The sequence below is a fragment of the Panthera uncia genome, unplaced genomic scaffold (genome assembly GCF_023721935.1).
Source record: "Panthera uncia isolate 11264 unplaced genomic scaffold, Puncia_PCG_1.0 HiC_scaffold_226, whole genome shotgun sequence".
Lineage (NCBI taxonomy): Eukaryota > Metazoa > Chordata > Mammalia > Carnivora > Felidae > Panthera > Panthera uncia.
This window is the reverse complement of record NW_026058976.1, coordinates 55,092-80,592: the sequence shown is the minus strand read 5'-3', so window position 1 is coordinate 80,592 and position 25,501 is coordinate 55,092. Positions and strand designations below refer to the sequence as shown.

The 25,501-nt window shown below is 42.2% G+C and overlaps 1 protein-coding gene and 1 long non-coding RNA gene across 4 annotated transcripts; one reads left to right on the top strand and one right to left on the bottom strand.

Moving 5' to 3' along the window:
- Window positions 1-2,721: 2,721 nt before the first annotated feature.
- Window positions 2,722-10,419, bottom strand: LOC125917706 (ADP-ribosylhydrolase ARH1). 2 transcript variants are annotated; one of them, XM_049623830.1, is made up of 5 exons: window positions 10,378-10,419; window positions 9,431-9,530; window positions 7,937-8,262; window positions 6,511-6,871; window positions 2,722-5,104 (listed from the first exon to the last, which is right to left on the bottom strand). In XM_049623830.1, the coding sequence occupies exons 3-5, from the start codon at window positions 8,247-8,249 to the stop codon at window positions 4,690-4,692; spliced, it is 1,089 nt and encodes a 362-aa protein (XP_049479787.1). In that variant the 5' UTR covers window positions 8,250-8,262; window positions 9,431-9,530; window positions 10,378-10,419; the 3' UTR covers window positions 2,722-4,689. The 2 variants fall into 2 exon arrangements, with proteins under 2 accessions (XP_049479787.1, XP_049479786.1); XM_049623829.1 differs by having other exon boundaries at window positions 9,636-10,412.
- A 55-nt stretch (window positions 10,420-10,474) lies between these two features.
- LOC125917702 (uncharacterized) lies at window positions 10,475-25,103 on the top strand. Of its 2 annotated transcripts, none has more exons than XR_007456267.1 (4): window positions 10,475-10,793; window positions 16,700-16,815; window positions 21,003-21,105; window positions 24,278-25,103. It is a non-coding gene; the product is annotated as an uncharacterized LOC125917702 (long non-coding RNA). The 2 variants fall into 2 exon arrangements; XR_007456268.1 differs by having other exon boundaries at window positions 10,476-10,793; window positions 21,038-21,105.
- Window positions 25,104-25,501: the final 398 nt, after the last annotated feature.

Below are 25,501 nucleotides of genomic sequence, written 5' to 3'. Positions count from 1 at the left end.
TGTGTGCTAGATCATGTTTTTAGAGAGAGACAGAGATAGAGCATGCAGGGGGGGGGGGGGGGGAGGGAGAGGGAGAGAGAATCCCAAGCAGGTTCCACACCCCACATGGGGCTCCAGCTCACGAACTGTGAGATCATGACCTGAGCCAAAATCAAGAGTCAGACGCTTAACTGACTGAGCCGCCCAGGCGCCCCTCAGGTCATTTTTTTTAAATTTACTGCAACATCATGCATATAATTACGTTATCTCTTTCCTCTATTCTCCTCCTCCCTTCTTCTACACACACACACACACACACACACACACACACACACACACACACACACTGGCACCTGGCATTCACAGTAGGAGCAAAGGTAGACACCCTGAGCCAGATGCAGGTGGTGGGCAGAGGTGGTGAGGGGAGTGTGTAATTGTTCTCTGGTTGCTTCTCTTTTCTCAGAGAAATAGCAAGCAAGGTTGCCAGTTGAGAGTAAAGTTTGAAGAGGAGATTTTTGAAGTTTGAGAAGAAAGAGTATGAAAGTCTGAACTCTTTTTGAAGAGGAGATTTTTGAAGTTTGAGAAGAAAGAGTATGAAAGTCTGAACTCTTTTTGAAGTGCGCCTGTGATGAAGACAGATTGTCTCAAACAAATATAGCAGGGTCTCTAAAGTCTTTCTCTGCTGTCTCCAGTTGTGGCTGAAGTCCTACCTGGGGAATAACAAATGCTAAGTCCTCGCCCTCCTACCCCTCTCCCCCACCTCTTCCACTGTATTCTAAAGGGACTGGAAGGACTTGGAAAGACAAATCCCAGTAGGATATAGGAGAAGATAACAGAACTGCTGTTATCAGACCTCCCTTCCCCACCTCCCCTCCACTGGAAGCCAGTGATTTGAATGGAAAATAGTCAAGTTCTGTGGGGGTTCTCTCTTACATTCTTGAAAGAGGAGGGGAGGTGGTGCTCTTTCTTACCCTCCACAACCAGTGAGAGCCTACCAGTTGAGATTGAAGGTGACCATATCAAGGGGGCATGGGCATCTATTTCCAAGTTGGATGTCTCAAGGCCTATTTAAGAGGGATGGGTGAAATGTAAGACAGCAACAGGTGGGAAGCCTGCACTCCCACTGCTGGACATGAGCAGGAAGGACGAGTTTCCCTTGGGCTGAGGGGACTCCTCAGAAGACAGCTGTCTTGAGCCTTTCCTACTAGTGCTCCACCAATGAGAATGGTCTCAGGGCAACATCTGAGAGGAGCAAGGAGCCTCAGAAGAGAGAGGGGAAGAATGTCCCCTTTTTTCCTCCAAGTCCCTTGGGCCCAGGGCTGATGGAGGTGGGGAGCATGGAGGGCATGACATGGAAGTTTTAGAATTGATTAAACTGGGCTGGGATTCCCACTTCTGGGTATAAATCCAAAGGAAATGAAAACAGGGCCCCAAAGGGTCTGCACTCCCGTGTCACTACAGCATTATCCACGATAGCCAAGATATGAAAACAACCTAAGTGTCCATCAACAGAAGAATGGATAAAGAAGATGGGGTATATGCATACACACAATGGGATATCATTCAACCATGAGAAAGAAGGAAATCCAGCCATTTGTGATAACAGGGATGGGCTTCATTTAGGGCATTATGCTAAGCCAAACAGAAAAGACAAATACTGCATGGTATCACTTATATGTGGAATCTTTAAAAAAGGTCAAACTCCTAGAAACAGAGTAGGAAAGTGGTTGCCAGAGGCTGGGAGGTGGGGAAATAGACAGAGGTTGGTAAAAAGGTACAAACTTTCAGCTGTAAGATGAAGAAGGTCTGAAGATATGAGGTGAAACATGGTGACTACGGTGGATAACACTGTATAATATACTTGAAATTTGTTAAGAAAGTAGACCTTAAATGTTCTCACCACGCACTCCACCCCCAAATATAAATATGTGCAGTGATAGGTGTGTTAATTAACTAGATGGCAGGAATCCTTTCACAATATAAATGTGTATCAAATCACCACGATGTACACTTTAAATATCTTACAATCTTTTATGTCAATTATGCCTCAATAAAGTTGAAATTAAAAAAAAATACTTGACTGGTTTTGTTTTTTTTTAAGTTTATTTATTTATTTTGAGAGAGAGAGAGAGAGAGAGAGAGCGAGCTGGGGAGGGGCAGAGAGAGGGAGAGAGAGAGACTCCCAAGCAGGCTCCACGCTGTCAGCTCACAAACTGTGAGATCATGAACTAAGCCAAAATCATGAGCTAGAAGCTTAACTGATTAAGCCACCCAGGCACCCCTGGACTGGGTTTTTAGTACACTCCCCACCCCCACCCCCAACAAAGGACCAAAAACAATGTGATATTCTAAGGGACAGGAAAAGCAGCTTCCACACAGTACTGTGAAGGCAGTAGTTGGAGAAAAATAAAATCATGTTTGCTTCTTACTAAATTCAGATGACTTACCAAACTAGCTACAGAGGTAAAACAGGTCATGCCTCAGATTCCACTTGTTAAAATGCTCTTCTGCTCTTTTCTATACTGTAAGATTTAAGCAGGTCTACTGTTTGGCCAGTGCTAATAGAACTCTAGTGTTCTGTCTATTCTAGGCTCCTAACTACTGGAAAAAGACACTTCAGAACAACCAGGAGAAATGTTTCCTCTTGTCTTACATCTGCAGAAAGGCACACACTATTCTGTGCTATAAAGTCAGTTCTTACCAACTGGGAAATTGAAAGCAGTCATGAGGGTCACCTTAATATTCTGCTTAGGAATCTTGTATAAATGTTGTATGTCTTGTATAAATCTTGTATGTGTTTTCTATTATTCTAAAACTGTGCTCAGAATATTTATACAAAGGAGTCTTTTAAGACATCTGAATTTAAGACGTATGACAGTGTTCTGTGAATTGTAGCCCAGCATGCTTGAACGTCTGCAATTCCAATTGCTTGTCTTACCAAAGAACCTGTTTTTGCTTTTGTAATATATAAAACGTGTTTGTTTTCTGAAATATATAAATACGTGTGAGAGTTTTTTGAGACAGAAAATGAACTTAGGAATTTCCTTCTCCCTTTATGTATAAAAGAATAATAAATTCCATGTCCTTGCTTGAGTCCTGCTTCAAATACAGAGCTGTGTAGGTCAGCACATGTGCATGGTTAAAGCATCAGACTCTCCGTCTCTCACAGTGCATCACAGGTCACTCTGGGCAACCGTGAAGTAGCAGGTGTCTGAACAGATGTGTCTGAAACAGATGTGGAACCGCATGTTGAAAGCATTCACATCAACACAATTTGATGAACCTCCTATTTATTGAATGTCTCTCATGAGCCAGCAGACAGGCCACAAAGAGAATAAGATAATTCCTCACAAGGAACCTGAGTTTGTCCTCAGAAGACACCCAATCACCACTCAACAGGATCAGTGTGGTGACAAGCCTGGAGACAGAAGGCTGTGGGTATATGAGGAGAAAGTGGCCAAGTGCCCGGATAATCACAGCAAGTTTCACCCAGAAGGTTCTACCTGAGCTGGGGCTTGAAGGATGAGTAAGCATCTACCAGGTGGAAAAGGAGAGGGAAGAGCATTAAGAAATGGAGAAAGGGGGTGAGTATTCATTGGAACATGATTAGAAGTTCAGCATGACTGATATGTAAAGATAACTCTGGAGGGCAAGGAGGAAGGCAAGACTGGAATTAAGGGACCAGACAGGAGGTAATTAACAACATTCATTTAATATATACTGATCAAGTACCTCCCATGTTCCCAGGCACTTTGCTAGGTTGTGTCTAGAGGAAAGTAAAGACAAGCCAAGAGAAAACAACAAAACTGGCAACTCGTTAAGTGTCATGGCCAGCAAAGTACAGAGTACAGCTTGGAGCAGCATCTCCCCAGACTTGAGTAGCCTGGACTGCAGAAATCCAACTGAAAAATACTGGTGCAAGAAAGTAAAAGAGTAACAGATGTGAAGGACATTTAGGAGGCAGACCATCTGGCAGATGCTATTGGGACCCCACATACCTCCTTCACTCTTCCCATGCACTGTACAGCTTGCCATTGCAAGCACCTCTGAGTCTTTGCCTGAAGACATTTGTGTCTGGCTTGCACAAAAGACAGGCCAAGAAGTACCAGGCAGTTAGCGTCCCTAGGAGTGGTCCTCAACCAATGCCAAATGGAAGGTGACGGATGGACACCCCAGGTTTGCTTGCCCCTTGCGGGGGACAACTCTTGAGGAGTGCCTTACAGAGAACCCAGATGGACTAGTCCCAACTGGCCAGAGTGCTGACCTGCTCATCACACCTTGTGCTGGCTTCCCTCCCTTCTCCTCCCTGTCTCACTTCCCATTTTCCTACCAGGGCTTCCTGGAATCACCTCCCAAATAAACTACTTGTTATTGAATCTTTGTCTCAAAGTCCACTTTTGGAGAACTCAACCTGAAACACACAGAAAAAACTTAGTGAAAGATTAGATGATGAAAATGAAGACTCAAATATGGGGCCATGAGACTTCTAGCTTGGGGAGATACTGACTTCTATCAACTGAGATAAAGGACAGAAAGAGGGACAGAGTCAGGGAGGACAGGATGAATTTGGAAAGACAAGCTTCAGGTGCTCAAGGGATATGTTACCTCAAAATTCCTGGGGTACAAGGTTAAAACTCTTGACTTTGGAAAAAATGAAAAGAAACTGGACTACATAAGAGGAGAAACCATGAGAAATGATGTCACATCTCTCTAAAGGGTAACTACAGTATCTTCCTTTGACCCAAGAGAATACAAAGCCCTGGCTGTCTTTTCCAGCCGGTTTCTGTATTCTAGTTTCTCATAGTTGGAGGGACTCACTCCTTTAAAACCATACATAACTCCCCACCAGCAGCCAGCAATAGCAGCTGTAGAATCACTGTCTCCACCATGGAAAAAGGCTCGATGGGCAAGCTCCTTCCAGGAGTCTCCTGCAGCCAGGATGGCATCATAAGCAATCATGGGGGCATCGTGTCCACTGCTGCCACCCCAGCCAGAGTAGCTCACGGAGGTATAGAACTGATCCCTCTCCTTCACATCAAAGGGCTTGGGGAAGGTAGGGGCTGATTTGCCATCCAAAATCCCTCTAAGTTTTAGGTATTTTTCCCATTGGTCTTGGAAGTAGGACCTGTAGGAAGGAAAAATTCTATAGTCAATTGAAAAAATAAATTTGAAAACCATAAGGAAAGGTAGCAGATTAATGTATGAATAGGGAAAATTCCAAGATGACTTCAACTTCTTGTACTAATATCAAAATTGTATTAAATAATCAAAATGAGGGATGCCTGGGTGGCTCAGTCAGTTAAGGGTCCGACTCCTGGTTTTGGCTCAGGTCATGATCTCATGGTTCTGTGAGTTCAGGCTCCACACTGGGCTCTGCACTAATGGTGTAGAGCCTGCTTGGGATTCTCTCTTTCCCTCTCTCTCTCAAAAGAAATAAACTTTTTAAGAAATGCTTTAAAAAATCAAAGGAGGGGCACTTGGATGGCTCAGTCAGTTGAGCCTTGATTTTGGCTCAGGTCATAATCTCATGGTTTGTGAGATTGAGTCCCACATCAAGATTCTCTCTCCCCCCCCCCCCCCCCCCCCCACTCTCTCTCTCTCTCTCTCTCGGTCTCAAAATACATAAATAAACATTTAAAAAAAATAAAAATGAGCTCTAAGTGGCATTCATTCAATAAATTTTTGCCAAGGATTAATATAAACAAGGCATTGATAGTTGTTGCTGAATAAAGAAGATATATAGCAAGGTAAAGGTGAGAAATAAAGGTCTATTTTTCCTGAATTGAGAATAATGTCAAGGGTCACCTTTCAAGGGTGGAACTTACTTATTTTACTTTATTTTCTTAAGAAATCTTGTATATATTTAAAGTATACAACATGATGATTTAATATACTGATACACAGTGAAAAGATTACTATAGTCAGGCTAATTAACACATCATTTCCTTACATACTTCTATTGTGGTTTTTTTTTAAGATAGAACTTTGGAACATCATGACCATTAAGTGATTTCAGCAGAAAGTTTCTGGATATTTTTATTCTAAGAAAGGTGATGTGACGTGAACTCACTAAAAAGGGAAATTGTGGCTTACCCCTTATTAATTAGCTGGTGAAAAAAGCCTATCTCTGGGGCACTCTAACCAAAGATTTCAAAATATTGTGTGTCAAGACAACACTGAATAAACAAGTTCCAGGAAATAAGCAGGGAAGTTCATAGCAGTATAGGATAGCCAAAAAACTATAGAAAGGTGGAATACAAAATAGGATCCCTATACAACAGGGAAGCACCACAGGTGTAACTACTCATTGAGGTCTTCACCTGGCTACTTGGTGGCAACCACTGCTGGCACTGAACTTGAAATCCTTAGCAGGTGGGCTGGAGTTGGGGGTGCTGAACCCAGCAGACAGCAAAACTAGATGGTGAGAACCACGATGGTGCTTTGATCTATGAATTCTAGGCACACATGTGCATGCCTGTGCACACACAGATGCAATCATTTTCTAGCAGGAGCGGGCACCTACCAACTCACCAGTGTTGAAGATTCTTCTCCAAAAAGTAGCCTGATTGGATAATGTACTTTTTAGCTTCTGGTAGCACCTCCATCATTTCTTTTCCCCACTGCCTGGGAGGCTTGTTGTTCACAGCATAGGCTGTAAAAAGAGCAGAAACAAGAGCTCCCAGGTAGCCTGTAGGGTGGTGATGGGTCATCCTGCCACTCTCGATGCTCACCTGGATCAGCGTGTCCAGCTGTCTGTGGTGGGGGAACCTGAGACCGATGCACATAGCACGCATGGCAGCCCCGCAGCCGCCCTCGTGCTTGTTAAAGGGAATCCTCCAGCCATTGGCCTTGTCTGGCTCCAGTAGCATGGCATTCTGCACTGAAGCACCCCCTGGGAAGAGTCAGGTAGAGCAGAGGGTCAGTGTAACCAAAGCAAAGGCCCTGGCAGGAAGACAGAACCAAGATCAGTCTCTAAGTTTCTTTGATGGAAAGGGAAAGCCAAAAAAGTATGATGATGAACGCTCCCAAACTCCAAACCCCAAGCCAACACTGTCCTTTACTCTCCGTACAACCCTTAGTATGATTATTAGGAAAGAATCAGATTCATATAGAGTCTTGGAGTCTTTATCAGTTATTACTGAGACATCACAATAACTCAAAAAGGTAGGTTTAACATATTATTCTCTTGTTTAAATTAATAAGCAAAGGGATCCCCTAGGTGGCTCAGTCGGTTAAGCATCTAATTCTTGATTTCAGCTCAGGCCACGATCTCACGGTTCGTTACATTGAGCCCTATGTTGGGCTCTGCTTTGCCAGCGTGGAGCCTACTTGGGATTCTCTCTCTCTCTCTCTCTCTCTCTCCTCCTCCTCCTCCTCCTCCTCCTCCTCCTCCTCCTCCTCCTCCCCAGCTTGCACATGTACATGTGCTCTCTTTCTCTCTCTCTCAAAATAAATTAATATTTTAAAAAAATGAATAAATAAGCTGAGGCTCAGAGCTTAATTAAGAACCTTGCTCAAAATCACATAACCAGCTAATCAGTGGCCCCATAAAAACCATCAGACTCCAAGCCCAAGCCTTTAAAGAACCCAATGGAACCTGAGGATTAGAGATCCTGAATGTCAGAAAGAGGTTGCGGATTCTAGAGTGAGGAGCACCAGGCCTCGGAAAAGGAGCAACGAGCCTTTGGATGCCCTATGTGTTTTGTAATCCTTTTTTTTTTTTTTTAAACTTAATATATCTTTCCATATCAGTAGATATTTATCTGCATTATTTTAAAAGGCTGTGAATGTGTCACTACAGATAAATAAATTAAAGAACATCTGGGTTGTTTCTATCTTTGTCACAACTACAAAATATAACTGTCTTCTTGATGTTTACATCTCAATCAACATTTTAAATGACTGCCTTGGGGCTGCTTTATTCTCCACCGCCAGGACCTCCAGTGGCTGCACTCACCTGGTGCTCGGCCATCCATGTCTCCCATGCAGTCTTGGTAATGCTTAGCAAGTAGGGAATATAGGTGAGCCAAATCCAAGATTTTCCCAGCTTCCACAAGAGCTTCTGCCGTGGCCAGGTGCATTACTGTGTCATCGCTGACTCTCCACCTCTCCACATCTATGGTGTCCAACCCACCAAGCTGGGCCAGCTGCTGGTGAATCTTTTCTCCATCCCGAAGAAACTCCCACTTCCCATTGAAGTACCCTAAGGCATCTCCAGCTGCGCTCAGCACCATGGCAGCCACATACCTCTCCATCAGTCCCTCACACATGATGAGGCGGTGTCTGGGGGAATATTAAGATATACAGAGGATGAGGAAAAAGAATTGGAAAAAATAATGGGCCCCTCTACATTGTATTGAGCACTTACTAATTGTAGGCATTGTATTAAGTGCATCTCATGTAATACAACTGCTCTATGAGGAATGTATTAGACCCATTTTATACGTGAGTAAATTGAGGATCATCAAGATAACACAGTATCAGAGACGTTATGTGCCTTGTCTTAGGTCACAAAGCTAATAGGTGGCAGGACTGGGATTCCAGCTTAGGTCCATCTGACTCCACAGCCAACGATTTTAACTGATTCCATCTTTGCCTCTCTTTGAGTGGCAAGCCCATTAAATTCTGCAAGTCGAACCAAGCTTGTCATTTTCTTTTTAGTTGGGATTTGGCCTTGGAAGTGCATCCCTCCTTTATTAAATAATAGTACTTTCCACTGGCATCACAATGCACAGTTTGCAAAGCACCTGCATATTCTCTACCTCAGTAGTAGGCAGGGATTAGTGTATATATTTCACAGGTAAGAAAACTGAGGCTCAGAGATGGTAAATTGACACAACCAGTGAATGGAGGCACTGAGACCCAAATCTTCTGGTTCCAGGCCACTCTGCCTCAACACAGATCTACTTACCTTGGGCAACCTTTTTGTGCCTCAGCCTCCACATCTCTAAAATGGTGACAAAAATAGTAACAACCTCACCAGTTTATTGCGAGAAGTAAATAAATTTTTGTAAAGCACCTACAACAGTGTTTACCACATAGTAAGCACCATTTTTATTATTCGTATGCAACCAGGGGAAAAGATTTTTCTGTTATTCAACTAGAATACTTTCTCCCCACCACGTTCCTTTCAACAGCAATATTTTAATTTTGTCTTCCTGCTAAATGATTTGACTTAAACAGTCTTGGGATCTCAGATTCCCTCCATGGATCTAATCCCTGGTGAAGTGCTGGTTTCCCTGTAGTTGCATTTCCAATTTCTGGTTGTATCGTATCGCCTGCAGCATTCATGTTCAAAGTCCTTCACCATCTGCCCCTACTCTATCCACCTACTTCACTCGCATAGGCCAGGCACTTTTAAAAGTGCCTAGCTGCAGTTGGGCTTGCTAACTTCCCCCTCAGTTCAAGCTCTTTCCTGGAACCCACCACGCCCTTCCTCCCCTCCACTTACCTAAAACCTTTTACTCAGGGTTATGTTCAAGTCCTAGGACTTCCAGGAGTCCCCTTTCAGTTGCACTGCTGTGGGCCAGGGAATGCAGGCTGGCAAGCACCTGGAGAAGAGTAAATAATGAAGATGGGTTGAGCATACCAAAACCGAGTTACGGATCTTGCTGAGTTTCTCGACTCACAAAGGGTATTTATAAAATGTTACTTACATATTTTATTATTTATAAACGATGCCTAGGAACTGGAGTTCAGGCTCCTGGGTCTGGCTCTGCCAAGAATCAGGTGCATCACTGTGGACAAACCACCCACTCTGGACCTCAACTTTCCCATCAGTAAATAGGAGAGTGGAGGGTCCCATCTTGCGCTGAGACCTTCAGAGACTAAGCTTAGTTGGCTTTTGAGGACCACATTTGAATGCCCGGTATGCTCTCAGCTTCTTTTCTGCAATTCCTTCTAGCTCCACCCGAATGTGTGTTTTTTTGTGAATGTGTGTTTTTGTGCGTTGCAAGCTGGGGGGCGGGGGGATCGATGACCATCTCTTTCCTTGGAAATGTTAACATGTACATGTACATGTTAACATTTACATGTCACCCTCCTGCTTTCAGAACACAGTCCTTAAACTCTACTGCCATTTACATTCTTCGCCCCCAAACTATAAATTCGAATAAATTCAAAACTACGGTCTGTGCACATCTTCTTCCTGGCAGTCTTCCCCTTTTTGATTTCGTTTTATTTACTTATTTTGGTGGGGAGGAGGGTGAGAAACGCCCAGGCAGGGGGGCGGGGTGGGCACCTGCTCACCGCCGGAGAGGCGAGCGCTCTTGGAACGCTGGGCTGGACTTGCGGGTCCTCGTCCCCGAGGACGAGTTGGAGGACCCAGGGCAGGCAGGCCCGGGCACTGCCAGGAGGAGGGCGCCGGCTGAGGTGCTGGAGGACGGCGGGGAGGAGTACCTGATCGCCGAGTACTGAAACACGCCCGGGACCAGGGAGGGGTCGAGCGCCGAGAGTTCAGGGTACGCGGAAGGCCTGGCTGCATCCGGTGTGTGGTGACTCACGGCCCACCCCGAGCGGAGCGCCCAGCTCAAGGGCGGAGCCGCGCAGCCGCGCTAGGGAACCGCGCGCAGGTTCAACAGACCGTGGACAACAGCTCCTCGCCTTCCCCGCAGCGCTGTGGCCTTCTGCGCCCGAACAGGGGCAATGGGACCTGCGTCACTGGCTACCTGGGCTGGGGACAGGGCTGGGTAGAGCCTGGCATTTCGGAATGTCAGGGCTCAGGGAGCCAGACTCTCAATCCGAGTGTCCATAACTCACCTGTAGCCCCTTAATGACGCTTCGGCCTTTCCTCTGACCAGCTGTTCTGGGTTCTGGTGAGCCAGTGTGTGACCAAATACTGGGGAAAGGGTACGGAGTTCAAGGCTTTTGTCGGGGTTCTGAGCCCATCCCATAAAACAGGAAAATAATAGCATCTACTTCTTATGGTGGTTGTAAGGATTAATTTTATTTTTATATTTTTTATAATTTTTTAGATTTTTTTTTTTTTTTTGAGAAAGCGCAACAGGGGGAAGGGCAGAGAGAAAGGGGACAGCGGATCCCAAGCAGTCTCTGAGCAGTGGGATGTGGGGTTTGAACTCATGAACCCAACTGTGAGATCATGACCTGAGCCAAAGTCAGATAGATGCTCAAGGTACTGAGCGACGCAGGTGCCCCAGGATTAAGTTAATATAAATTCATCATTTATTTGGTAGCAGTTTAGAAGTTTTGAATCCTGATAGTAAATAAAAGCAAAGAAAAACTAACAGTATTTTTGTTTGAATAAATTAATGTCACTTTTGTAAAGAATTAGAATCACCATATGTATGAAGTCTATACACCAAAATTTTAATTTGCTATGTCTTTAATTTTCTATGCTATATCCTTCTGGCTATAACTACCCAGACTAAGTCTGAGAGTTTTTGTTTTCAACTGAGATACAATTTACATGTAGTGAAATGCACTTATTTGGTGTGCTGTTCAATGAGTTTATATTTATAACCATAATCAAGATACAGAATATTTTCATTACTCCATAGAGTCCCCTTGTGCCCTTTTCCAGTCAAACCCCCACCTCTACCTCCACCGTTAGCCAAAGTGACTTTTTGATCCTTTACAAAAATCAACTCACTCAACCTCTGAAGATGTAGTCAGAGAAAGTTTCCTAGTGAGGGACATTTTTAATAAGCATCCCTATCAAACTCATAACTATTTCAGTTTAAGATGTCTGTTCATAAATATTCTGCATATTACACAGTGCTCTTTCCGTAAAAATCCATGAGAAAGTGTGTCTTTGGCTTGAATATAAATAATAACTGGTGGTGTTCTTAGCCATTAGTTTCCTTTTACTTTATGATGCCTGTGGACCTTGCTATCACTTAGATAGACTACTGACTCATTCATGCTACTGAATGGCTGCAGGTGGAGGTTTGTGCAGGACCTCTGAGGCATAGTGTTGTCATCCTTCACCACCCTGTTGTTACCAATCCCCATACTTTATTAGCTCCATCCCTGCTGAAATTACATTTTTTTTTTTTTTTTTACTGTGGTTGATTTATGTAGTGCCTTCTTTAGCATCCCAGTGCATAAGGCCAGCTAGTATCTGTGCCTTACTTGGGAAGAACAACAATACTGAAACCTCTTCTTCCTTTTTTAAAAAAACCTTTTATTTAAATCTAAGTTAGTTAGCATATAATGTAGTAATGGTTTCAGGAGGAGAATTTAGTGATTCATCACTGATGTATAACACCCAGTACTCATCCTAACAATTGCCCTTAATACCTGTCACCCATTTAGCCCACCACCCCACCCAACACCCCTCCAGCAATCCTCAGTTTGTTCTCTGTAAGAGTCTTTTAAGGTTTGCCTTCCTGTTTTTTTATTTTATTTTTCCTTTCCTTATCCTATATTCATCTATTTTGTTTCTTAAATTCCACATATGAGTGAGATCATACAGTATTTATCTTTCTCTGACTGACTTATTTCGCTTAGCATAATACACTCTAGTTCCATTCACATTGTTGCAAATGGCAAGATTTCATTCTTTTTGATCACCAAGTAATATTCCACTGTGTGTGTGTATGTATATATATACATGTGTATAGACATGTGTAGGTATATAGATAGATAGATAGATAGATAGATAAATAGATAGATAGATACGACTTCTTCTTTATCCATTTGTCATTCGATGGACTTTTGGGCTCTTTCCATAATTTGGCTGTTGTTGATAGTGCTGCTATAAACATTGCCCCTTTGAATCAGCATTTTTATATCCTTTGGATAAATACCTAGCAGTGCAATTGCTGGGTCTTAGGGTAGCTCTATTTTTAATTTTTTGAGGAACCTCCATACTGTTTTCCAGAGTGGTTGTACTAGTTTGCATTCCCCCCAGTGCAAAAGAGTTCCCCTTTGTCCACATCCTTGTTGTTTCCTTGGTTGTTAATTTTAGCCATTCTGACAGGTGTGAGATTGTATCTTATTGTGCCCTGATGATGAGTGATGTTGAGCATATTTTCATGTGAAACGTCTTCCTTTTGACAAACCTTAAAGGCTGATCTAGATGACCTAAAATTTCCTGGAGGTTATGCCCTATTACAATAGGTAGATGACTTGCTTCTCTGATCCTTGCTCAAGCCTCTTCACAGGTGGACAGCATCCATTTGTTAAAGCTTTTGGCCTTAAAGGGACATAAAGTCTCCAAGAAGAAATTGTCGTTTGTTCAAACTCAGGTTTGATATATAGGGCACCTGATTTTGGAATAAGGACTACATTTAGATCCAAATAGGCTTCATGTCATCTTGAACTTAACCAAAAACCAAATACCAACAATGAGATTTTTGGAGCTAGTTAGCGACTGACTGTAGAAATTGTCCAGACTTCTCTCTTGTGGCCCATCCCTATAAGTTTTACTAAAATCTATAAACCTGACTGTATTATTTAAGAAGACTAAGATGACTTAAAGTCTTAGGAAAGCTTAATAAATCCCTCTTCCCTTGGACATCCCAATTATCAACTTCTCTTCTATGTTAAAAGGAAGGGAATGCTCTTATGGTACTCACCCAAAAACATGGGGCCCACCGTTGACACAAACAGTATTATAGCCAACAGCTAGACCCTATGGTACAAGGGTACCTCTCCTTGTCTCAGCCATTTCTGCCACAGTCCTTTCAGTCAAGGCCACTGAAGAAATAATCATGAGATTCCTCCCCTACAACTATTCTTGTACTCCACGTGGTAGAAGCTTTCTAAATTCTCACCATACTCAACACCTTTCATCTAGTCACCTTGCCTCCTGTAAAATCTTTTTGCTAACCACTTCTCCCAAGATTCTTCCTCACTGTAATAACCTTAACCCTGCTATTTCATCTCCCTTCTTCCACTGACGAAACCTGTCACGACTGCTTAATACCGACAAATCTCCTTCTGACCCCCATGGTGACCTACAAGAAACTGCTCTGAATAATGCTAACCTTTCATGGTTTACTGATGCTTCTTTTTAAAAGGTGAAAATGATACATATTGTGCTAGCTATACAACTGCAACTCCTTTTGAAGTTATTTGGGTGGCACCATTGCCTTTGGCTACCTCAGCCCAGCAGGCCGAATTGTACGCTGAGGCCTGCATTTAGCCAAGGGCAAACTGCAAATATTTATACTGACAGTAGATATGCCTTTGGAGTGGCTCATGACTTTGGAGTGCTACAGAAACAGTGAGGCTTATTATGTGCCATACAATTATTAGATGCTATACTTTTACTAGCTGCTTTCACTGTCATTCAGGTCCCTGGGCATTCCAAACCACCTTGCTGATGTTTCCACCAAGAACACTGCTCTAGGGGCTCCTGAGTGTCAGTTGGTTAAGCGTCTGACTTTGGCTCAGGTCATGATCTTGCAGTTTGTGAGCTCAAGCCCCACATTAGGTGTCCTGCTGTCAGCACAGAGCCTGCTTCAGATCCTCTGTCTCCCTCTCTCTCTGACTCTCTCCCACTCACACACTCTCTGTCTCTCAAAAATAAACTTAAAGGGTCACCTGGGTGGCTCAGTCAGTTAAGCATCTAACTTTGGCTCAGGTCATGATCTCACAGTTCGTGGGTTCGAGCCCCATGTTGGTCTCTGTGCTGACAGCTCAGAGCCTGGAGCCTGGTTTGGATTCTGTGTCTCCCTCTCTCGCTGCCCTTCCCCAGCTCATGCTCTGTCTCTCTCTCTCTCTCAAAAAATAAACATTAAAAAAAATAAAAATAAAAAATAAACATTAAATACATACATACATACATACATACATACATAAAAGAACACTGCTCTCAAAAGAATCAACAACCAAGCCTCTGTCATGGTCCAAAAGGATGTTCCCCCAATGATAATCTAGAAAAAATGGCTAGAGAGGCTCAACAATTGTCCCCAGAAATGCAAAAACAAAATTAGAAATCTACTAACTTTTGGTTCAATAAAAAGAGAAGTTTGGTTTGGCCCAAATAGAAACCCAGTCCTACCAGAGGCCTTAAAATTCCCATTTCTGACTACTGTACATGCATTGAATCATTGGTCCACTGATAAAATTATAACTTTTATGAACCCATACTGGTGAGAAAATACCTATAGAGCTGCAAAAAGTGCTTATTTTGCTTGCTCCACCTGCCCCAGATACAACCTAGAGAAATACAAAATACAGCTGCTGCTGGAAACTTTAAATTCCCCAATGGGCCATTCGAGGTTTGGCAAATGGATGTCATTCAGCTTTTTCCACCTCAGGGATAAAATTATGTTTTAGTCATGGTTTGTATGTTTTCTCACTGGACATATGTTTTCTCTCCTTTTAGGCAAGTTACTGCCCCTTCTGTGGCTAAAATCCTATTAGAAAAGATTATGTCTAGCTGGGGAACCCCCCTCGAACTGCATAGTGACTGGGTAACTCACTTCATTGGTCAAGTGCATCAGAAGGTCTGTGCTACTTGGACACTTGTACAACACTTTGTGCTTACCACCCTCAATCCTCACATCTAGTTAAATGTACCAATAGCATCATTAAGACTCAGTTGGCAAAAATTGTAGAGACTCCTCAAATACCCTGTGGCCAAAGGCAATGCCATCAGTCCTTCTAAGTCTTAGGTCCACACCTTCCGGAACTCATACACTTGCACCCTTTTTGATAATCACACGGCACCCAATGCACCTTGCTCCTGTGTCCTTTGATATACAGCTGATTAAAGGAAGATATACTTCAATAGTATAAAGACCTAATTGCTTCTGTTCAAAATAACCATGCTTTAGTAGAACCATCTTTCCATAGTACACTCCCAGGAGGTGAATACCTCAAGCATTACTCCTTATAACCCAGAGGTTTTTTCTCTTGGAAAAGACAGACTAGACTCTCTTCAACTTCATTGCAACAACCCCTAGAAGGGGCTGTTTACAAACCCTAATTCTGCCAAAATCTAGGGAATAACCCTTGGACCCATGTGTCACATCTAAAGAACGCACCAAACCCCAACTGGGCCTGCACATCAACTGGTGACCTGAAAGTAAAGATTTCCAGGAGTTGAAGCAGATGGCAGCTGAAGGAGACAGCTTTCCTAAGATAACCAGCCAAGGCCTATAAACCTTCTTTCCCTTGCTCATTTTCACCCTTTCTTCAATCTCTCTTTCATTGTATGCATTTGCCAATCCCATGTAAAAGGGGGAAACTGCTCCAATTGTTAGATTTGCCATCAGAAAACTCAAATCTGTCCATTATAGCAGTGACTCCTTAGTTCAACCTGTAATGAATTTTGCTGAAATCCCAGATGCCACTGTATGCCCAATTGTTCCACAGGTCCCTTTTATAAAGTTAGAATACTAAATCCATATACCTGTGTTCCTTACCTCAATTTAACCCAACCCTGCAGTGGGAGAATGAGATCCATTAAAAATATATATAAAAGATACTGCACAGCATTCAGCATAAATCAGACTATTTGTAGGCTTGCTTTCAAACCCATGTATTAGGGTGGGCTTTCAATATGTAATAATAACACTGTTGGACTTTTGGCTGAATGTTGCTAATGCCTCCATTACCAACCAAAGGGTCCATAAATACTAATACTTGTGAGAGAGCCCTATGTACTCCACTTGGCTACTCCTCATATGAGGAGGTTTTGGCAATGGCCCCTATACTTGGGCAGCTCACTGTCATGATGGCTGGAGGATCAAAGGACAATGTGCTCTTCCTGTATTTACTGTTCTGTTTTCTCTTCATAACAAACCAGAAGCCTACCACTGGTCTACCCCATTAAGCCTCCACAGCCATCTTAAACAGGAACTTCCAGAAGGCATTCAGGACTTTGGGTTTGCTGGAGGAAAAGACTTTCTCCCTTGGACCAGAGTAAGTACCAATGAACACATGACCAGAAATCTGTCCCTGATATTGGGAGAGTTAACCAACCATAGCCAAGACAATAGGGGCCCAAACACAGTCACGTGACTCGCTGCCTAAAGTAGTTTTGGATAATTGAATGGCCCTCAATCATCTACGTGCTGAACAAGGAAGGGTTTGAATAGGCAAGACCACCTGTTGCACATGGATAAATTCTTCTGGGGGACGTAGATGCCCAACTGCATAAAATTAGGGAATAAGCACATTGGCTATAATAAATTTCATGTAATGATCCATGGTCCTTTGGCTTCTGGTTACCTTCAGGTTGGGGTTCCCAGTTTAGAACCATCTCACAAACTGGATTTGTCACATTGCTTTTAATTCTGTTTTGTATAATAATTTTTAAGCTTTGTACCCATTACCTGTCAAACCTTTGTAGAAGCAACATACCAAATAGGGTGATGCTACTCACCCTCAACTCAACACTTCAAGATGATCTCCAATGGTTATTTATGACCCTGATAAGATATAAACTTTAGATGGGAAATGCCTGAGAGTTCTTTCCCCTACCCTTCCTTGTTACTCAAATGTGACCTCAATGTTTTCTCCAACCTGTGCACTTTCCCTCTGACATGGGACATGACAACCAGGAAAGGTCCTTCCCGGTACCAAGGGACAAAATCACTAAATGCAGAAAAACTGACTCTTGATCAGTGATGCTTTCAAGGAGATGTCTTGAACAAAAGGGGGAAATGTGAAGATAAATAAAAGAAAGCCTCATTCAAAATGGAGTCAGGCCGCCCTGAAGAGGAAAGCTCTTATGCATATACCATGCATTACAGCTTATTTTATATACAGCTTCCTTTACTACCCCAACTAGAGGGATGAAGATTTTCTTCTTGCCCAGCAACAACCCAGCCAGTGAGAAACTGCCACATCTCAACCATTGAGAAGTAGCCACAACCCTGAACTCTGGCTCTCCTCTAATAAACTTTCATTCAAAACCACCCCTCCCAACTTTCTCCATTCCTCTATAAAAGCAAGCCCCTCTCATTTGTTCTCTGGATCTTGACTATGTTTTACCAGAGTTTGCATGTCCCAAATTGCAATTCCTCTATTCCTGCATAAACTCATTTTGCTGGTAAAATAACTGGCTATTTTATTTTTAAGGTTGACAACACCTACTGACATTTTTTCTTCTTGGTCAAACATTGGAAAATGTTTCTCATCAAGGACATCAAGGACATGGTCAGAAAACCAAAGAACAATCTGTCAGTTGGCTCCAAATAACTGCAATAACCATTACACTCTTCTATACCCCCCCAACACTCCCCATACTCACCAGGCTTAAATAATAAAGACACTTATTATCTTACATAACAAAATGTCTACACATATCTAGATTATCTTACTATATATATATATATATATATATATATATATATATATAACAGAAATACAGAAATCCCCAGGGTTAATTATTTGTTATCATCAAGTATCCAGTTCCTTTCATCTCTCTGCCCCACTAGTCTCACTGTGTTAGCTTTGTCCCCAAGCTGGCATCTCTGACAGATATAAAGTCCAATTACAATTACAGACAATGTCCAATGGGAAAAGACACTATCTCTTCTTTTAAGGATGAAGAAGCTGTTAAGAAAGCCTCCTCCCGTGCTCCCCTCCAAGACTAAACCAATCACTGTTAGATTATGAGGGTTTTTTTGATCAAGGATAAAACATCTTCCCTGAGAGATGGATACTTATACAAAAATCAAGATTTTGTTCATAAAGGAAAGAGTGAATGCTAATCTGCCAAGAACTAATATTTATCTGGCATTTTACTAGTGCTAGACATTAGCGTAGATACTAGAAAGACAGAGACATTGAAGATTTAGTTCCCCATCCCCAGTTTTATTGAGGAAGACATATTGCAAGTATCTTCATTAGTCACCAATTCAGTATTATTTGCCATTTTGAGGCTTTTGCTGAGAAACAAACTTGAGGGACTCAAACCTAATCTCTGAGATGTTTCATCTGTAAGGTGGAAATAATGGTACTTTTCTTAAAGAGTTGTTAACAATGTCCAGGAGTGATCTTTATATATCCTACAGACATTAAAGACCTACTGTTACCAGGTATATGCTATGACATAGGACCTTCTCTCATGGAGTGAACCCAGCCATGTGATCTCATTTTAGGCTGCTGACTCATGATATTTTTAAAATGTTTTTTTAATACAGTGTTTACATTTTTTAATGATAAAAGTAATGCATACTTTCAGCAGAAATGTTGGGAAAGCTTCTAAAAATCTTTCCAAAAGAAATACCCACACTTGTTCATGAAGATAAGTGTTCCCGAATGTTCTTTGCAGAATTGTTTCTAATAGCTGAAAGTTGGAAATAACCTCAATATCTGTTTACAGGGAAGTAAGTTTGTGTTTCCTTTTCCTAAATCATGGCATAATTATGGAACTGTTTAAAACCATGAGGCGGATATTTAAATCAGTGGACTTTGGGTAAATAATCAAGCTCACATGGAAAGAGCTTAGAGATATTTTGTTAAGTAAAAATATCAAATTTGAGAATGAAGAATATATATGGTCTTATGTAAAAAAAAAAAAAAGAAGAGCTGTGTGTGTGTGTGTGTGTGTGTGTGTATAAAATGACTGAAAGGATACACATCAAGTTGTTAATAATGATTATGATTACCTCTCAAGAGGATAATGGGAGAGTTTGCCAGGAGAAGTTTAAGGGGAAACTTTTAATCTTTCACAATTAGAATTTTTACATATTATATGTGTAAAAAAATTTTGGAAAACACAGAAAAAACATAATCACTCACATTTCATCATTCATACTGTATATACTTAAAATCTTTATTTTTTTCACGTGTTTGAAAAAAATGTGGGTCCTTTTGTATATACAATTTTTTATCCTATTTTTAACCACTAAGCTTTACATTGTAAGCATTTCTGTCATTAGTGATAGTATTTTTAGCATAATTGATTCCAAATGCTCAGATAAGGTAATGCCTCTAGCATAAACTCCCTTTCATATTGATACAAAGAAAATGAGGCCCTGAAGTTCAGTTGCTCTCCAACCGCAGTATTGTCAAAACTGGTTCATTTGAAGGGAAACAGAAGGACAGATAACTGAAAAACAGGGTATTAAACAAGTCTTTGCCATTTCATGTCTTCATTGTGTAATACCACACCTAGTTAAAGCATGAGAACTAAAAAAAAAAAAAAAAGAGATTGAGAGAGCGCTAACAGGAAATGGTTAATAGGCAGGGCCCCTTGAACTCTTGCAGACCTAAAAGATTCAAAGGTAAACATACCACAGAATAGGATTTCAATATACATTTGTTAAAATGAATTAAAGTTGGGGGAGGGGGGATGAAGTAAAGGCTTTTTAGAAGAAACCAGAAAAAAGCTAGTACAGGAGACATTGGAAGCCCAAAGCAGCTGTCCACATATCAATTCAATTCAGAAGACTTGGTGAACATATTCACTTGGGCTAGGCAATAATACCCAGATATTGAGTCAAACATTTTTCTAGATGTTTCTGTGAAAGTATTTTTTAGATGAGATGAGCATTGAAATCAGTAGATACTGAGTAAAGCCGATGATATTCCATGACAGAATCGGGCCTGGCCAATTCAGTATGGAGGCCTTAATAGAAAAAAGACTGACCTCCAGCAAGGAAGTAGGAAGTCTGACAGCAGACTGTCTTCTGACTTGATAAAGGAAGTTTTCAACTTTTAATGTTTGTGGGCCAGGCTCCCATGCTCCTAGGGAAGCTGTACTTTAACATTTACCAAGTCAAATTGATTCGGCAAAACCTCAAAGCATGGGCTCTATTTCTGCCCAGGGTACACATTGTACATCTACTTCATTGAAGAAAATAACCAAAGAGGTGCATTCTGAGCATAAAAGATAAGAAAAAGTAAGAAATTTCCCTGTTCCCACACGATTAAAGTCAGATAGCCCCTTGCATATACTAGAAAATTAAGAGAAGGCCTACAACTTACTGAAATGTTCTTCATCTAATTATTTGTAACTTTTTGTGTGAAATAAATGTATATAACCCTACATCAAATGTTCCCTTACTGGAGCACTCTCTTCTTTGTGAAGACTGTGTATCTCAGGCAGCTGTCCTAACTTGAGCTTGAATAAAACTCTCTTCCTTTTTCTTTTTTAGAAATTCTAAAAGGTTCATTCATTTTGTGTCAATAGACTTGAGCTGCAGCATCTGCTCTTTCCTGGGTCCCCAGAGATTTGGACTTGCCAGGCTTCACAATCAGGTGGGTCACTTCCTCAGAATAAATCTCTTTCTCTCCATATATATACATATTGACTCTGTGTCTTTGGAGAACCCTTACTTATACAGCACATAAAATGTGTCAGGTGCTTTGCCAGGTGCTCCCCAAAGTTACAGAGGTAAGGCAAAAATCATGCTACTAGAGGAGACTTGGTAAAGTATAATGACATTAGGCCATGAGGACTGTGACAAGGGGGAATGTTCAAGATACAAGGTCGGCAGATATGAGAGAGACATTACCATCTTAAGAGTGTTCAGAGAAGGCGTCCAGAAAAAATAACACCTGGGCTGATTTTTGAAGCATAATTAAGAAGACAATTTAAAATTGCCAGAAGTCCAGTGATAACCCAAACAGCCAGCACGTGGGAGAAGCAAAAAAAAAAAAAAAAAGGAGGAGAAGGAGAAGAAAGAGGAGAAGGAGAAGTAGTAGTAGTGAAAGTGAAGATGCAGGTTTAGGTTGGCATATTCTCCCGAGCTGAGGCACAGTTGCTCATCCCCAGAGCAACTAGCTAAACATGCATCTGCAGTATGGTGAAAATGCCAACAAAATATTTGTGGAAATTGTGGCAATAATGAGTGGAAGTATGACATACCACGGCCAGGAATCATCTATGTGGATTCTTTCTAAATGAGCCCGGTTAACTACATGTAGAAAATGGATCCAGAGAAAAGTAACAGGCAACAACAGAAAGGATGCTAAACTGGGTAACTCAGAGAAAAAAAGCAATGGAGAGCCGAGATTTTGTTTCACACAGGCGTCGTTTTGAGGAGCTTGGTGATGATGCTCTATTGCCCTGAAGTGTTTCTGTTTATTTGTTTCGGGCTTATAATGGACACAAATGCTCCCCACTTCTGTGGATGACTGAATGAGAGAAAATCATCTTAAATTAAAGCAGGAGATAGTTTGGTTGTGTTTAGGGAAGTTTTTTTTTTTTTTTTTTTTTTTCCTGACAAAACTGGTAAGGGCTCCCTTCAAAGGACGTTGCAGCATGTTACTGCGTGATCCTTTGAGAAAAGAAGAGACAAGTACTGTGTCCAGGAGAATCGAGGCTTCTGTGCCTGAGGGTAGGGACCTGCTCTGGAATCCTGGCCAGTCCAGGATTTGGGGGAATTAAGAGTCACTACAGCCGTTGGCTGCCCCTCCCCCTACCCACACTGTCCACCAGAGCTGTTAACAAATTTACAAAAGCCACTCTTTTCAGTTTTCTATTTTATTTTCCTTGTCTCCTGAGAAACATAGAAAGGAGCCAATCACCAGGCAGGAGAAAGAGAAACTAGAAATGATCTTGGTGCTTTCACAACGGGACTGTATAGTGCCGTGAAAGCAAGCTTCAATGAATTAAAGGTCATGTGAATTGAAGATTTTAACAGTAGGGTGTTATTTACTGTTTAAGCCCTCTATGCTACTTATGCACCCCTAAAATGGAGTAATCAACCTCCTTTACTTTCCTCCTTCTTCCCCCTTCTTCTTCCTCTTCCTCCTTCTCCTCTCCTTCCCTTCCTCCCCCTTCTCCCCTTTCTTCCTTGAATATTTTTCTGAAAAGTGAAGTAATAGTTGCCATTTGTTTCTTATTGACAATGTAATATAAACTGAAGGGGAAAACCAAAAGGCCAAAACAAAAGGTCACAGTGTCCAGATTTCAAAAAGGCAGATGGGGAGTAGTAGTTGAACTCTATTCATAAAATTAAAGAGAAATCGCATGGCTTGATTAGAAAGGGGAATTTATCTCTCAGCAGGTCTTCCCAGAAACAGCACCATTTAAAGCACACCTTGCATAGATATTTAGCTGCTGTTTGAATATGAGAAGGAATTTGAGGAATTGAAGCCTCTGCAGAAGAGCAAGTACCCACCATAAAGGCAGAATTTGATGAAGAGCTTTTAAAACATTTTTTAAAATGTTTGTTCATTTTTGAGAGAGAGACAGAGAGACAGAGATAGGGCGCAAGCAGAGGAGGGGCAGAGAGAGGAAGACACAGAATCCGAAGCAGGCTCCAGGCTCTGAGCTGTCAGCACAGAGCCCAACAGGGGGCTCAAACCCACAAACTGTGAGATCATGACCTGAGCCGAAGTCAGACACTTAACTGACTGATTCACCCAGACACTTAACTGACTGAGCCACCAAGGTGCCCCCAGTGAAGAGCTTTAACAGTGCTCTCAGACTAAATCCCTTCAGCTTTGGACTGATTTCTGTGGTGGCCACGGGAGGAGGTTGAGGGACTCTCTAGTGGCCTGACACCACTAGGAAACCTGCCTAAACCGGCTGCCATTGTGAAGTCATTGGTTTCACTCTAGATTCTCTACCCCAGGCTTCACCATAGGAGTGGCTACTTTCCATTTCCTGGAGGCTGTATTTTTACTCACTGAGAGCCAGCCTAGTGAGCAGTCAAGTCTGTTAGGAGTACCAGAGGCCCATTGCAAACCCTAGGAGGGGATCGTGGGGATCCAGCTGGCCAGCTGAGCTTCTGTCCCTGTGGGAGGGAAATCCCAACAGGATTGGGAGAAGCAGAGAGGCCAATGACCATTTGGTAGAAAGTGAACCAAAGGTTTCAAAATCTACTGGTGGATGGATCTCCCAATCTAAGGGTGGGAAATCATGACTTACAGAAGTGAGCTACTGCTCTGGAGGAGGTATGGGACTCCTATTCTGCAGGCCCCTATTCAGCTGATTGCTCTGGTCCTTTTCTCTGCTATCTCTTGCTTCTTTTGCTTAGGGCCCCTCTACCTTGTTCTTATTTCTCCCATTCTGTTCCTCTTTGCATCCCTATTGCTTGACACAGTTCCAGGTTCACAGTACAAACTCCATACATTTGAGGGGAATTGGCTTGACATGCCAAAGGAGTGGTACATACATTAGAAGCAAAGAGAAAGGAAAGAGCAGATGGGGATTAGAAGAATCAATGACAACTTCTTGAGGAAATGGCATTTGGTCTGGTCCTTTCAGGAAGGAAGATGTTTGGATGGGCAGAGAGACAGGGAAAGGCACCTAGAAAGTTAAGGAACAGTCAAGGTTTTCAGGCAGAGAGAAATGTAATGCCAAACGCAGGCAGAAGAGGAGCAGTGGGCATTGGGGATAGAGCCCTTAATTTAGACAAGGTTTAACTCTGAATTTCCACTGTTCTTTTCATTTTAAGAATTCCAGTGATTTCCATTTCAGAGAACCAGAAAGCGCGTGACAGCATTCAGAGAGGAAGAGAAGACCACTCTTACACTGATAATGTTTCTACCAGCTTTAGCAGACTATGGCACCACTTGGGAGGACCATGGTCTTAAAGCCTAGATCTTGCCACCCCATGCTGGGTGCAGGTTATAAACAACTTTGAATGAAGCAGGGAAAGGAGCCAGAGGAGCATTTCATCCCCTCCACTGAGAGGCTGAAGGTCACTGCAACTGTAAAGTGGAAGTTGTTAACATCCTTCCTCATCATTATTCGAAATATGCAGCTGAGGCTCAGACCAAGACACAGATGAATGAAAATGCTCACCAAGCTTTTTTTTTTTTTTTTTTTTTTTTTTTTTTTTTTTTAACAGAGAAGATGAAAATGCAGTGGGCCCCTGTCATATAAAGTCTTACCGACATGCTTTGTAGAACTTGAATATTCTAAGAGCAGTCAGCCACTGAACCTTGGCACAAACTTATCACTGGCGTGGAGCAAGGTGCCTCTGCCTCCCCCATTTCTTACCCACACTCTCTTTGCTCTTTCTGGCTGCTTTCATAGAGATGGTGCCTTTGCCAATAGACAAGAAGTAGAAGAGGCAATGTTTATTAAATAGAAGCTGCTGCCTCTCCTGCCACGCCAACTCTACAATACATCTGTTTCTACTGCCACGTTTCTACCTCTACAGAAACATGGCCAAGATGGGAGGGACATGAAACCCCCCTACCTTGGGCTGATATTGTCTTGAGGTAAGAAGGCAATATTGATTAAAACACCAGTATTTCAAATTGTCTCTTTATTTGGCACCCTGAAGTTTTTTCACCTTCTAGAACACTGTATCATAGTGACATTAAAGTTGAGTCAGAGGTGACCTTTTCTTCTCTAACAGGGAGAAAGACAAGGTCCTTCTCACTGCAGGTAAGTTTTATGAAAGAGTCCATAAAGAAACTGAAAACCTGGAAATGGATTGTCTTAAAATTACCAGTGCCTGCATACCCTTTGAAAACGTGCAGGCAACTTTGGGGGTAGAGGTATCTCAGTTTGAAGACCCTCCCTTCAACCCAAACAGCTCCATCTCCCAGCAGAGAGGCACTAACGCTGTGGATGCTACCAGGAGAGATACTATACAGGTGGACCTATCAGATCACATTGTATTAACTGCTACTCACACGTGTGCGTAAGACTTGTCTCAAAGGCAGTCAGCAATTTTCTGAGGCTAGGGCA